The 15,448-nt window shown below is 43.2% G+C and overlaps 1 protein-coding gene across 2 annotated transcripts in view; it reads right to left on the bottom strand.

The window, feature by feature from the left end:
- Positions 1-9,701: 9,701 nt before the first annotated feature.
- cpne4a (copine IVa) overlaps positions 9,702-15,448 on the bottom strand; it is a 53,039-nt gene continuing 47,292 nt past the window's right edge. Inside the window, exons 16-17 of one of the 2 annotated variants that reach the window (XR_012599350.1) lie at positions 10,688-13,567; positions 9,702-10,390 (exon numbers count right to left, since the gene is read on the bottom strand). Coding sequence is in view for 1 of the 2 variants with exons in the window: in XM_074683315.1 (XP_074539416.1) it covers positions 13,436-13,567 (132 nt within the window). In the remaining variant the exon portion in view is untranslated. Of the gene's footprint in view, positions 13,568-15,448 lie in introns of both variants that reach the window. The other variant, XM_074683315.1, reaches the window with a different exon arrangement.

Here is a 15,448-nt window from a genome sequence, read left to right as displayed (position 1 = left end):
GGAGAATGCGCTTGGTCGGTGACCTGAAGGTTGCAGGTTCGAGCCCAGCTCTGGGCGACACATGGCGATGTGTCCTTGGGCAAGACACTTAACCCCTAGTTGCTCCCACTGCTGCGTCAGTGGTGTGTGAATGGGTATGAAAGGGTGTGATTGTGTTAGATATACTGATGGATAGCTGTCATAGTAAAGATTGGATCCATCAGTGTGTGAATGTGAGAGCCAATGGGTGTGGATGGGTAAGTGTGACCTGTGGTGTACAGCAGCTTTGAGTGGTCCATGACTAGAAAAGCGCTATATAAGCTCAAGTCCATTTACCATTTACCATTTACTAATCAAATGAATACCTCACAAAGAGAAGAGCAGCAGGGGGAGGCGGGGTCTGGCAGAGCTTGTTTTTCAAAATCCTACTTGTAAACTACTGTGGGTGAGAGCGGTGTGCTCTTTGGACGAGAGCTCAGCATGGATATGAGGAGAGGACGTGAGATGACAGAGACACAGAGAGACGCTGCAAGTCAGAAAAGTTCAGGCAGCTCACGCGCCAACTGAGGATGTGTAGCGGTCGTTCAGAGAGAAAGAGCGGCGCCATCGTGAGAAAAGACGACAGAGATCATGGAGAGGATAAAAGGATGGAGCGCCCGAGCTGAACACGATCATAAAAAACATGTTTCGAAGAGAGACATAAAGAAGAGAGTCCACTCTTCTTAGGTAGTTTTGGTGTTTACATAGTCAGAGTAAACAAGATTATTTGGGTCTTGAAAGATCGTTCAAGATGATCTGGAAATGGCTGGCAGCTAATGAATTAATCATAGTAGTTTTTATAACGCATTAATTTTGCGGTTTAATTAATTAATCTAACACATAAAAGTGACAGCCCTAAATTAAAATGAATTCTCGAGTTGGTTTCTCTGTTTTTTGTTGCTCCTGAATGTAAATAATTAGACATGTACGACGAGTCAGAGCTTCTGCTTGGCTAATTGTTTAACAAACACAGGATCAACAGACTACAGCTTTAACAAAAATGAAACTGATAAAGACCAAACTAGACTAAAATAGAGCGTTTAAAAAGAAAATGATTTCAATCTAAAACTGAACCGAACAGTGCTGTAGTGTACCAAAAATGCTACTGGAAAAGCTTTATTTCATTGTATTTTGAAAATAATGTATAAAATCAATCTTTTTGTTTTTAATGGTAAGGTACAGGTTTTACAACTACCCATGTCCGCGTGTTACTTTAAAACAAACATGCAGACTCATCGTAATATTCATTTTAATCACAATCGCACAATTTTGCCAAATTATGCTGCTGCAGCTGCTGAAAGTAACTAATTGAGTAACTTGTAATCTAACTTAGTTACTTTTAAAATGAAGTAGTCAGTAAAGAAACTAAGTGACTTTTTAGAGAAGTAATCAGTAATCAGATTACTTTTTCAAAGTAACTGTGGCAACACTGTTGGTAACACATTCACAAAATTAAAAAATAAATAAAAATAAAATAAAAACATGATATACTGTGATACCATTACACACTCATAAAATACCATGATGACTTTTTTTTCTGCACACCGTCCGACATTCATTCATTCATTCATTTTCTATACCGCTTATCCTGTTACAGGGTCGCGGGTGGCTGGAGCCTATCCCAGCAATCATTGGGCGAGAGGCAGGGTACACCCTGGACTGGCCGCCAGTCAATCGCAGGGCTGACACATAGACAGACAACCATGCACGCACACACGCACACCTAGGGACAATTTGGTGTGACCAATTAACCTGGTAAGCATGTTTTTGGACTGTGGGAGGAAGCCGGAGTACCCGGAGAGAACCCACGCATGCACGGGGAGAACATGCAAACTCCGCACAGAAAGGCCCACCGGCCGAGGTGGGGATTTGAACCGGTGACCTTCTTGCTGTGAGGCTGCAGCGCTAACCGTTGCACCACCGTGCAGCCCCCCGTCCGACATTATTCCCAATAAATATTTTATCCTGAGAAAAAACTGTTTCTAACTTCTGACGTCTTTAATCACATGAAATGATTCGTGGACAGAGCTAAGGACCTCAGAAGTAAAGCACTACTAATCTGTGTGTGTGTGTGTGTGTGTGTGTGTGTGTGTGTGTGTGTGTGTGTGTGTGTGTGTGTGTGTGTGGACTGTAAAGGTCAACAAAGTTTATTTTGTGGTCTGAAATGTCTCTGAAAGGTCGAACAGCAGCGACGCAGACGACACGTCCACTCCGTCCTCATCATTCAGCCTCATACGTAGGGACAGAGTGTGTGTGTGTGTGTGTGTGTGTGTGTGTGTGTGTGTGTGTGTGTGTGTGTGTGTGTGTGTGTGTGTGTATAGCATTAGTTTGTGCAGTGAGGAAACGTCTCAATGTGAGGAGGATTAATTTCTCTCCTGAACAGCTCACAGTCTGTACGTCAAGCATTTACACCTGAGCGTCCTGAAGGGACAGGCAGGAAAGGAGAAACTTTAAGAAACTCTGAGCCTGTTAGAAAGTCGTTAAACAGCAGAGAAGAGCTGAGAAAGATGATCTGGTACCTGACAAAGTGTCAGAGCTTCAGATTTTTGAAGGATCCAGAGAAACTCTGCAGCGAGAGGAGGAGTTAAAGTGACTGTTTCTTTCTGATAGATGGTTTAATGTCCACTTTACATCACTCTCAGCGTTTCGTCCGTCTGTGGGCTTCAGCTCCACGCGCTCTCCCAGACGCAGACACACCTGATACCTGCAGACTTCCTCAGCTTTAATGAGCTAAATGTGACTCCACAGCTGCTTTAAAGTGTGAGCAGACGTTTCCCCGCTGACTGCACTCACTCCATCTTTCTGTAAATTGGATTGGTGCTGCGACTCAGCGCTTCCTAACAGCCTCTTAAAGCCTCTTTAAAACCGCTGGTGGTGGAGGGTTTGCCTCGAGTTTTACCCATAATTCACTGCTTTCTGTGGTCTCCTCAGCGGCTCGGACACTGACTGTTGGCACATCAACAAACCACACAAACCCATCCAAGGGGACGACTGATCATCGAAGTTTGAGATTCAGAAACAACACTGAGTTCTTTCTCTTGTCTATGACTTAAGTCCATGAGTTGATGAGATAGCGCTATTAGAGCAGCGCTAACACGTTAAATATACAGTGGGGAAAATAAGTATTGAACACGTCAACTTTTTTCTCATCACATTTATTTCCAAAGCTGCAATTCAAACAAAATTTCTACCAGACATTGGTATTAACTCAAATAATCCACACATGAAAAGAAATCACAACGTTCAGGTCCATAAATAATGATTATGGTGAATTAAGTACGATAACACAGGAAAAAAGTATTGAGCACACCATGGAAAGGCTGTATACTTTGGTAAGGAAATGCACCATACCACCTGAAATCTGTCAGTAATTATTACGATAAAAAAGGTCATTTTTTCACCAAGCAGTTAAATACCACACACCTCATGATGGGTAAAGGCAAAGAGCTCTCTGAAGACATTCACAACCTGATTGTTGCTCAGCATCAGAATGGAACTGGTTACAGACTTATATCAAAGCACCTGAATATTCCAGTCAGCACCGTTGGGGCCATTATTCACAAGTGGAAGAAGCACCACCTTACCATCAACAGGCCACGCACAGGAGCTCCTTGAAGATTTCTGACCAGGGAGTCAGAAAGATAGTCAGAAGAGTACTCAACCAGCCAAGGACCACCCTGAAAGTGCTCCAGAAAGACTTGGAGGCAGCAGGTACAATTGTTACAGAGAAAACAATAGGCAATGCACTCCACTGCCATTGACGCTCAGCCTGCAAGACTCCATTCCTCAAGAAAAGGCATGTTGAAGCTGGTTTAAAGTTTGCTAAACAGCATCTGGACAAGCCTGTAGAATACTGGGAGAATGTTGTCTGGTCAGATGAGACCAAAACTGAACTTTTGGGCTGTCATACTACAGACCATGTTTGGAGGAGAAATGGCACTGCACATCATCCAAAAAACACTACACCAACAGTGAAGTTTGGAGGTGGAAGCATCATGGCATGGGGTTGTTTCTCATCTCATGGTGTTGGCAAACTTCATATAACTGACGGAGTCAGTGATGCTACAGGTGGTTGCCAGCCCAGTTTGAATGTTGTGTTTACTAACAAGTAATAAAACCTCCTGCAGACCCTACCTCTAAATGTAGCTCCGCCCTCTGAATGTGGGTTAGCGCTGCTTTATGATCCGTCCTCCGTTATCAGGCTGAGGAGCTGGAAATGAGAGCACAGGTAATTTGAATAAAATAGGTGAACTCAAAGTGTCAGGTGGATTTTTACTTTTCAAACACCTCCCTCCTCCATCCTGCTCCTCCATCCTCCTCCATCCTGCTCCATCCAGCTCCTGACTCTGAGGACGACGCCCAGGGAAAATGCTCTTCTACCTCCTTTTCTTTGAAATGAGGCCAAGTCCGCACGGAGCTGCTCCACGAGGGCAGAAAATACAGAGGTACGCTTCCCTCTACCTGCCCCTCCTCCTCTTACACACACACACACTCACACACTTACACACACACACAGAGCTGGCCCTTCCAAATCTGGCACCCCAGGTGAGATAGTACATGGTGCCCTCCCCACAATCTGCGTTTTTTCATATGCTGACCAGAGAAACACAATCCAATATATTTACTCTTACCATGATATAAAAATGCGGGGGCTTGGGGGCAGACGGAGGCTGGAAGCTGCTGAAGTTGTGATATCTGTGGACGGTCCAACATTTGCAGAAGCAACAGAACAGAAGAATAAATTGTCCTTTGAGCAGCACGGTGTTGTTACCTCTTGTTAAGGCTTCATTTTTTAAGGAAACTGCTCTTTAATGTATCCTCTGAGATGATGACTCTCTTCGTAAAACTTTTATTGAATTGTGATGAATAGTCTGAAAAGCCTTTAAATTTGCTTGTACACTTCATTTGCACAGTACTTTTTATAATTTTATCTCTTTTTTATCTTCCTATTATGTCTTCTCTCATTGTTGGTGAATCTCTTTCGGGCTTCATGTTCCACGTTTGGCGTCATATGTATTTCATGTGGAATATAATTTGATGTTTTGATTTGTTTTGTATTTGTCTTGCCTGTCACCTGACAGTAAAGATACCTTTGACCTTTGACCTTTGAAGCTGGACTTGATTTTCTCAACAGTGCGTTTGAAGAGAGAAGAGGTATGAGGGGCCGATTGTTAAGTTGCACGAACTAAAAATAATAACATTTAGACATCATTAGTAGACTTTTTGTAGACGTTTATTGACCTCCATACGATGTCCAAAAAAGACGTTATAAAAACATTTATTCTGCACCTTCAGTAGACCTGATTTGGATGTCCAAAATGACGTTGAATATACGTAATTTCCACATTGTGCAGTGGTCTAGCTCTAAAACATCACTTTTTATGCAAGTTAAGATAAATATTAGTGAAAAATATTCATCAAATATTATATATAAATGTTGAATGTTTTATCTATATGTTAAACAATTAATTTCCTGATTCTAAATATTTAGCTATGCTGCAAAACATTTAATTTTTGTTCTTAATCTTAAGCAAAGATTTCTAAATATTTGCCAAGGTTTCTTAATATGTAGTCAAGATTTGTAAATTTTAAGCAAAGATCTCTAAATATGGAGTCAAGTTTTCTAAATATTTAGCTGCAATTTTTAAATATTGAGCAAAGGTTTCTAAATATTTAATCAAGATTTTAAATCTTGAGGAAAAATTTCTAAATGTTCACTAAGATTTTTTAATGTTAAGTTATGATTTCTTAATATTTAGCTAAGAGGTAAATTCACACTCCTGCCTGCCAAAAATACCAAAAAATAAGTTGCAAGAAGCAATCCAGCACAGCGTGATTTTAAGAATGTCAAGCTCTACTTTTTCGCTGTCTTCAACAGCGCCATCACAGCACTTAGTATGTTTATTTTCTAACCCCTTATTTAGCCAACTGTGTTTGACTTTTTCGAAATCCACTTGGCTGGATCGCTTCCTCAAACTTTTGTTATGAAACTTGATGCTTTGATGGGCAGGAGTGTGAATTTGCTTAATAGCTTAATATTGAGAAATCTTACCTCAAGATGTAGAAATCTTGACTTCATATTTAGATATTTAAGCAAATATTTTAGAAATCTTTGCTCAAAATTTAGAGATGTTAGATAAACATTAAGTATCATCATGCAGTTTTCACGGTCGCTTTCGACACAATCACCCATTCCATCCTGTTTTCCCGCCTTAAATCTCTTCTCTACATCACCGACTGCGCCCTCACCTGGCTGACTTCTTACCTCAGTGACCAGAAACAATTCATTTTCATCAACAACTGCTCCTCCTCTACTGCCCCTCTTTCCCAAGGCGTCCCTCAGGGTTTGATGCTCGGTCCCCTCCTCTTTCATTTCATTTCAATTCTCTTTCATTGTTACGCCAACGACATTCAGCTCTACATATCCACCAAATCCATAACCTCCCTGACCCAGTTTACTGTATCAAACTGCCTCTCTGACATCACTTCCTGATTGCAAAGTAATTTTCTCAAATTCAGTTTCTTAAAATCTGACATTCTTTTAATTGGTTCAAACTCTAAAAAGTAATTTTTTGTTTATTTATAACATTTATAAATAACATTTAATATTTTGATAAAACATTCAACATTTATACATAATATTTGACAAATACATTTCATAAAGACTTCTCTAAATCTGCGGGAAAAGTGATGTTTGGGGCCAAATGTGGAGAAATGCTATTTGTAGTTGTGCTACTTTAGTGTCACTATATAAAAAAATCAAAGACACATAGACACATGTTGTCCACTCTGCATGTATAATTAACCATGTGTTTTTTTCTGATATGCTAATTGGATTAGATAGCGTGGAGTAGACTCTGGTCTCTGACTCTGTGTTGGTTTATTTCTGTCGGCTGTGCGCTCAGAGAAGCTTCCCCATCATTAAGAATCTGTAACAACGACCCCAGGGACGTCTGAGCGCAGGGGTCAAAGTCAGCTCAGAGACCTCCTCAGGTAGCTCCTTCAACCTGCAGCCCCTCATCCATCTTCCCTCGTCTCCAGGACGGCATAAATCACACGGCCTCAGTGAAGCGTGGCGTCGTTAACGACCCCGGCTGAGCAGCAGCGTTTGTAGGTGGCGGCGTATCGAACGAGAGGACGCTATTAACGTGGAAATACCACGTCGTCCGTCTCACTTTCTTCTTGGCGTGGCCGGCAGAGTGTGGGCCTCGCCTGCAGATAAACAGACATTGGAGCATTTTGTCTCTAACAGATGATTCGAGCGGCGTTGGGACTCGTAACGTCACCGTAATGAGCAGCTCGCCGCGGACAATGCAGCAGACGGGGGATTACTCAGATAAATAACGGCGAGGCCATTGTTTCAGAGCGTCCTCGTGATGAGTTTACACACAGCCGCAGGGAGACCTCATTATTCTCTGCAATCACTTGAATACCCTGGATTCATTTCCTCAACACACACACACATAGACACACACAGGTATTTCTAATCCCCCATGTTTGGTAACACAAGCAGCAAAGTCTTTGGAGCAACAAACAGAGAAACCTTCACAACTCCAACTCCCTGTTGGCGCCAATAATCGTCAACACAACAACAAAAATAACAAATAAACAAACTAAACAATCATGAGTCTCCTCTCCCTGTCCTCCCTGCCTTTGTCGCCTCCTCCCTGCGCCTCCCTGCGCCTCCCTGTCCATATTGATGTCTTTTAAATTTAGATCAGCTGGAGCTGAGAAGCTCTGACCTCGTCCCCCTCCGTCTCACTTTCCTCCTCTGCTGAACGAACGTTACGACTGATTTAATTATTCACTCTGAATTCCTGATAACGCCCGCTTTTCTGGAGGAAAAATCATCACACACAGGAAATATTCAGCCAGCTTTCACAGTGTGTATGTGTGTGTGAGTGTGTGTGAGCGAATAAGAGAGTGTGCTGCTGGCACAAGCGTTTAGTTGGATATGATAATGAGTTTCTCTGCGGAGCAGCGAGCCGTCACTCAGCTCGGCTCTCATCCTGGTCCAGTATCAGCAGCTGCCAACACACACACACTTACACACACACTCACACACACACACACACACACACACACACACACACACAGTTCATTCTATAACAGCTCAGAAAGACATTAATCTCCTCGGAGCCAGAGGATCTCTTTAAAGTGTCAGTTCTCAGTGTTTTGTTGTCAACGTCTTCAGTGTCGTCGCTCAGATCGAGGTCACTTTTAAGCCCCTTCCACTTCCTGTGAAGGAAACCAACCTCCATGAAGGATCAGACTAATAACACGCGTGTTTGCTGTTTGCTGTTTGATGATGAAGATGCTTTCAGTGTTGTGGACCCAGTGTTGGATTGTTGTTGAGTTTCTGAGTGGTATTTGTGGCTCTTACCTTGTGTTTCCTGGTCACAGCAGAGACCCTCACGCTGGCTTCTCATTGGCTGCTCCTCATTAACCTCCTCGTTAGTGGCTGAGGTAATTAACGACCTGCTGAACCTGTTTTGATTGCAGACTTTCAATGGAGGCCCACTCCAGTCAGAGAGTTTAAGGGACATGAGAGGTCTTAACATGGATCAGCTGTTTGTGACTCGGGGAGTTCGACGAGTAAACATGGATTGGAAACAAACTTCACAGCCTGGAGTTATTAACACGTCCTCAGACTTGCTGTTAAAGGTGTTTCTTAAAACTTGGTCTTGGTTTATCACAGTTTCATTTAGCAGACACTTTTGTCCAAAGTGACGCACAACACAAGCAAGAATTTAGACAGAAAGAAAACCTGAACAGATGACTTTTCAGACATTTCTTTAAGTAGAAAGGGACTCTGTGGATCGTATAGAGTTAGGTAATTCATTCGCCATTAGGGAACAACAGAGGAGAAGAGTCTGGCTAGAGATTTGGAGCCGCGCTGGGCTTGGAGCACCAGGCGTCTTTCACAAGCAGAGTGTAGAGTGTGAGAAGGAGTGTAGACCTGGATGAGGGACCCCAGGTAGGCAGGAGCCATCTATTGACAAGAATGCATTCTGGGTAATCTTCAGAGGTTAAAATGTACATGCAGGGAGGCCTGCTGGAGGGAGTTGATGAGAACTAGAGCCTTATTTAGCGGTGTTTTTGTGTGAAAGTAACACGCTGAAAATTCTCTAAATAAAGCGTGAATGCAGACTGATATCGGATTTTTTCGGTGAGAGTCCGTTTATTTGTGTTTTTGGTCAAGTAAAATATGGCCCCGTCTGAGTGCAGAGGAAACCTGCAGAGGAGCAGGGAGGGGGTGTTTGGTGCGAGCGCTCTGGGCTTCTGCTGCACAAAAACACTGCTGTAGGGGTAATTTCTGCCCTAAACCTTGTGATAGGACCCAACTTGTTCCGACCCGAAGTATCACTTTAAGGTAGGAGCTGGTCATCGATCATGACACCCAGATTTCTGTCAGAATTTGTGGCACACATTGACTGAAATCAAGAAGGACACTGATCTGTGGTTGAACCAAAAGACAAGCAGGAAGGACAATAAGCTCAGTTTAGACAGATTTATCTGAAGGTGGCGTTCCTTTATCGATGTGGAGATATATATTTATGATTTGTTATGTGTGTGTGTGTTCAGTCAGCTGTGTTCATCCATTCACTCCAAACAAAAGACCAAAAAACTCTGACGCTGAGAGAACTGATAAAACTTTTATTATCAGAAGTCAGTCCAACACCTGTCCTAACACCTGTCCCATACTTGTCCAATACCTGTCCAGCCCCTGTCCAAAACCTGTACAACACCTTTCTGATACCTGTCCTATACCTGTCCCACATCAGTCCTGTTACTATCCAACACCTGTCCACCCTCTGTGACCCAGCACCTGTCCTTACACTAGTCCAAAACCTGTCCAACATCTGTACAACAATTTTTCCAAAAATTGTGCAATAGCTGTCCTAACACCTGTCCAAACACCTGTCCCAAATTTGTCCACAACCTGTCCAGCCCCTGTCCAATACCTGTCTAATACTTGTTTCGCACCTGTCCTGTTCTTATCCAACACCTATACCTGTCCAACACTTTTTCCAAAACCTACACTATACCTACCCTAACACCTGTCCCATACCTGTCCTAATACCTGTCCTAATACCTGTCCCAAACTTCTCCACAACCTGTCCAATACCTGTGCAACCTTGCCAATGCATGTCAAATAATCGTCCCACACCTGTCCTATTCTTCTCCAACACCTGTCCAACACTTTTCCCAAAACCTGTGCTATACCAATCCTAACACCCATCCCATACCTGTCCAACACCTGTCTGATAGCTATATTTGACCTGTCCCAACACCCTCTCCACACCTATCCAATATCTTTACGAAACCTGTCCGATACCTGTCCGGTACCTGGCCAATACCTGACTAATACCTGTCCTACACCTTTCCTAACACCTGTCCCCTCTCTGTCTGTGTCTTAACACCTGTCCAACACTTTTCCCAAAACCTGTGCTGTACCTAGCCTAACACCTATCCCATACCTGCCCAACACCTGTCCAACACATGTCCAACACCTGTCCTAAACTAGTGTAACACCTGTCCAACACCTGTCTGATAGTTATCTTTAACCTGTCCCAACACCTTCCCCACACCTGTCCAATAATTTTTCCAAACCTGTGTCATACCTGTCCGGTACCTGGCCAATACCTGACCAATACCTGACCAATACCTGTCCCCTCTCTCTGTGTGTCCTAACACCCATCAAAAACCTGTCCTCTTTTTCAGTGTTTCCTAACATCTTTTCTCTGGACAGGTGGGGCCAGCTCAGGTGAGAAGTGGACAGGTGAGAGGTGAACAAGTCAGGTCAGCTCAGGTGAGATTTGGACACGTTAGGCCAGCTCAGGTGAGAAGTGGACAGGTCAGAGTCCGACAGCTGAAAGGTGGACAGGTGAGAGGTGATCAAGTCAGGTCAGCTCAGGTGGACAGGTGCAGGCTGCTCAGGTCAGGAGCTGGACAGGTGCTGAGATACAAAGGGACTAAAAATCTCACTATGATCTAAAAACTGAGTTTGTGCTTTTAAGTCTACTCAAACATTTCCACACTGAGATCATGCTGAGAGTAGAAGAGCTCGTCGTCGAGTGAACTGTAAACATCATTAATAGTCAAAGTTTCACAAACAGAGACCACACAGACCCAGAGGCCCCCCATGGAGATTTGCATGCAAAACAACAGCTCATGCATCTGCCTTTAGAAAAGAACAGTCGGTGATGACGACCACCTGTTCATCTGGCAGACATCCAAAATACTTTACAACGTACGAATCTTACGAAATTTAGCAAAATCTCCATAATCTTTTATAAAAACAAGCCAAAGGAGGGTTCATACATTCCTTCATCAGCTGCTTCCTGCCCGGCATGCTGTCTGCAGGAAACAGCGTGGGATTGGTCAGTGTTGTGAGTTAGTGTGCTGTAAAACACTCCTGAATGTCACAGTCAGGTCAGCCTCTGGAGGCTCTGCATGCACAGTGGATGCTAAAGGTCCTACTGTTAGCATTTTACGGCTACATTTAAAGAAATCGTTGTAAATTGCTAATATCTCCTAACACAGATTACAAATGTCTCAGTGAAGTGAAAGAACACAGAGCTGATCTTAAAAAAAGGCCTGGTTCACCCACAGGCCGTGTACAAACACAAACCATGTTGAAATAAAGGCTGGGCTGAAACACAGGCCTGGTTCAAATAAAAGCCTGGTTTAGATGAAGGTCTGGTTTTAAAGGTCCCATATTATGCAAAAATCACTTTATTAAGTCTTTTAGTGAAATTTGTGGGTCTTTGTCTTTCCTCCCAGTCCACAAAATGTGATATTTAACGACAAAACCTGAACTTAGTAGAGCTTGTGAATGTAAAATCCTGACCTAAAACGAGCTGTTTGGATTCTGGGGATTTGCCGACGTCAGCGATTCCCTTTTTTGACCAATCAGGAGCAAGTCTGACCTGATTGGTCCACCGGAGCAGATACCCCCTGAACCTCCTCCCCTGCCCACTCAAGAATGCCAAAGTTGAAGAGCCATCACTGCTCTGTTTTTAGCTGTAAACAGCCACATAGTTCCATGCACAAGCTTCCCATCTCGGAAGAAGACAGACTAAGTGTCTAGAGTTCATTTATCAAGGAAATGTTCCAGCTACACTCAGTAAAACTGAGCATGTGTGTGCTAGTCACTTCACGGCCGACTGCTTTTCCAACTTTGGACAGTACAACAGAGGGCTAGTGAATAGACTGGTCCTGAATCCAGGCACATTACCAACCATCCACCAACAAACCTGGGACCCTGGAAATGTGAGTATTTTAAATGCTGTGTGCTGTGGAGCAGATGGAAGAGCTTTTCCTCAGTGTCCCCTCTGTCTCTGTGTTAGCTTCAGGATGCTAACTTTAGCTACGGTTAGCCTGTTGTTTTAGCCTGTAATGTTACGGCAAACGAGCTTCTCTGTTTTCTTAACATTGTGCACTCGGAGCTCGTGGCGCCGCTCTCAGTGACGCTGAAGAGCGGGGCGGTATCAGCGGTGGCTCATTTACATATGAAGGCCACGCCCACTAAATCAGAGCGTTCTGAACAGAGGGGCTATGAGAGCCTGGAAACAATGCTGCTGTGCTTGATTTATTGGCTTTTTGGACCAAAACATGTTACTACCATTTCATGAAGACATCAATGATCCAGATTAAACTGCAGAAAAGGAGCAGAATATGGGACCTTTAATGAAGGCCTGGTTAAAAAAAAGGTTGGTTTAAATAAAGGCCTGGTTTGGATAAAGGCCCAGTCACCTGTAGCTGAGGTAAACTAACTGCTGTCAGAAAAAGACTCACTCTGACTCAGTTAGCACGTGGACCAGCTGATATCTCTCACTCCATTGTGAATAATGATGTTTCTGAACCTGTACTGGACGACCACAAGCACAACACAAAGAAACACATTAGCTACAGCTCCTCCATGCATATCCAAAGAAACGCTACATGGCCAACTATTGTGGACTTAACTAGCTATCACAGGACTTGTAGACTGTCGTTTTCTGTGGAAAAAAAATCCTGTTGATATGTGTAGAGCAGGCATCACTACACCTGGATTTAGACATCATACAGAACATCACCACTGGCTCCTTTAGCAGCCAGTTAGCATGAATTCAGTGTTAGCATTAGATGTGGAGGCCTCTGTTATCCCATGCTTCCCATTAGAAAAGAGCTAATGCTAACATTTAAACCTCTTATTTCAAAAGGATGATGATAAATTACACGCCTCTCAACTTTCAACTTCAACTGTCATCGGGTCGTCCTGTGAGAGTTAACTCTTCTTGTGGTCCTGTCTTCACGGTAAAATGCTGCATGCGGCACCTTTAGCATCGCACTGACAAAGAGGATAACACAGTAAACATTGTTCTCAGTCTGAGGTGGTTGTGCTGTCTGGAGGCAGCCGTGGAGGCCGAGCTCAGGGGCCGAACTGCCTGGAAGACTGGTACTCGCTGGGCACTTTGGGCTTGATGCCTTTGCTGTTGTAGTAATCCACCACCTGGTTGGGCACCTCGGCTAGCACGCTCTTAGCCAGGGCGGCTGGAGACGCCTGAGGAGGAGCACAGATAGGAAACATCAGTCACACCTTGGTTACAGCGTCAACGGTCAGTCATGATGTCACGTTCCCCCATCACATCATCGAAGAACAGATTTAGAGAAAAGTTTACCGTAATTTCCGGACTATTGGGCACACTTGACTATAAGCTGCATGTTGTAACACAAGATGTTTATACAGAAAGGGGTCAGGCTGATGCTCACACCATTGCATTTTGTCCATCACAATATAAGGATAGTATGCATAGGCTTAAACCTGTGAAAGATATAAAGCCCATGTAGACATGTTTTTATTAACAATACTATACAGATGTGCTTTTACTAACTTGGTTGTACACATGTGCTTATTGTTGGGGTATGTATTGCAGGACACTTGAGGGGGGCTGGGGATTCCTGGGATTTTATGGAGCACCCAGAGTAGAAAGTGACCACAAGTGAAGTTAATGTTTATACCCAATAATAAAAAGAAGTAACTGTGTAACACTAATAACGCAAGTCAGTTATTACTTTTATAGAGTTGAGGTGTTTCAGTCGAAGTGAGGAAGGTAAACAATTAAAGGAAGGAAGGAAGCGAGATTTGTGTTTCTAACAGTTTCTCTACAGATAAGTGAAGGGGGGCTGATCACCCACTTGATGAATGCCAGTCACAGACAGAGACAGAGGACGGCCAGCAGCCAATCAGAGGGGGACAACACCTGGAGAGCTAATAAGAAGACGACTCAACCTACATTCTTTAGAGAACCTCTGTTAGCGACTATATATTGGTGCTGAGAGAGAGAGTCAGGGTCAGTCTCATGAACTGTCTCTGCAACATGTAGGGAACAGGGAAATGAGGCTGCACCAGAGATCTCTGTAAATGCATATTCTTGACCTATTGTTAATAAATTTGTGTTCAACTGAGAACCAGGACGCCTCCTGATCCTTCCCCATCAACGAACTGTGCGGAAAGAGGTGAGAGGAGAATGGAGTCAGATTACTCATATCAAGGTATTTTGGTCAGATTGATAGCATCACATTTCTTACAAGAAGTAATTTAAGTATTTGAGAAATTTAGAGCTAAGACATCATTTTGAGTGACAAACTATCTGTGAGGTACCCTGTCAGGATCGCAGTGTGGGAAACTGACTGAGGTGAACAGTAAAAGGTACCCTGTAAGGCAGTGTGAAAATGTACCCTGTCAGGATAGCAGTGTGGGAAAACGGTAGATGTAACACTTAGATGTATGTCATACACCTCACCTCATTTCCAACACCTGGCTCCTTTTTTTCTATCACTGAGACAATATTAACTCATGCCTGTGTCAGAAAGCCATATGTTCAGGAGGACGCATCCCTTTAGCAGTCATAGCCTGGTCTTATCCTGGATTAGCATCCATTTCTGTCTGTTTGCTCTTCCTGACCAAGTCCACAAGTGTAGCGTAAATTATCTTCTGTTTTTGTTCATTTTTTAATTTAAATGTAAATTGAAAATAAGCTAAAGGGTGACACTGGGTATACAATAACTTTGTTGTTTTAATTAGGCCTATATGTTTTCTGCAGGCTAAAGATTAACCCTAAATTAGCAGGATGCTCAAATAACAGTGTCCAAAACGTTTATTTTTGTTTAAAACAAAGGGCCCCACATGAAAATGAAATAGGTCTGTGTCTTTTTCTGTAGGCCGCTCAGTTTGCCTTTCTCCATAGAAGACTGTTGGAGATAATTGTTGTTGAATGAATTCAACCTAAAGCAGAGGTTTTTAAGCTTTTTTGGATCACGGACCCCTTTATTAATTTGTTTTAAAGTATTTTACGACGATAGAATCAGGCTACATTTATAGTTTCCAAGTAATTCATTTTGCAAACTTTGAGGAAATGCTGTCCACATGGCAGGGGTGTGC

The sequence above is a fragment of the Halichoeres trimaculatus genome, unplaced genomic scaffold (assembly GCF_033239565.1).
Source record: "Halichoeres trimaculatus isolate MK-OKI-2021-1 unplaced genomic scaffold, fHalTri1.1 fHalTri1_scaffold_12, whole genome shotgun sequence".
In the NCBI taxonomy this organism is placed as follows: Eukaryota; Metazoa; Chordata; class Actinopteri; order Labriformes; family Labridae; genus Halichoeres; species Halichoeres trimaculatus.
The sequence above is the reverse complement of the archived record's forward strand: the minus strand, read 5'-3'. Positions and strand labels throughout refer to the sequence as shown.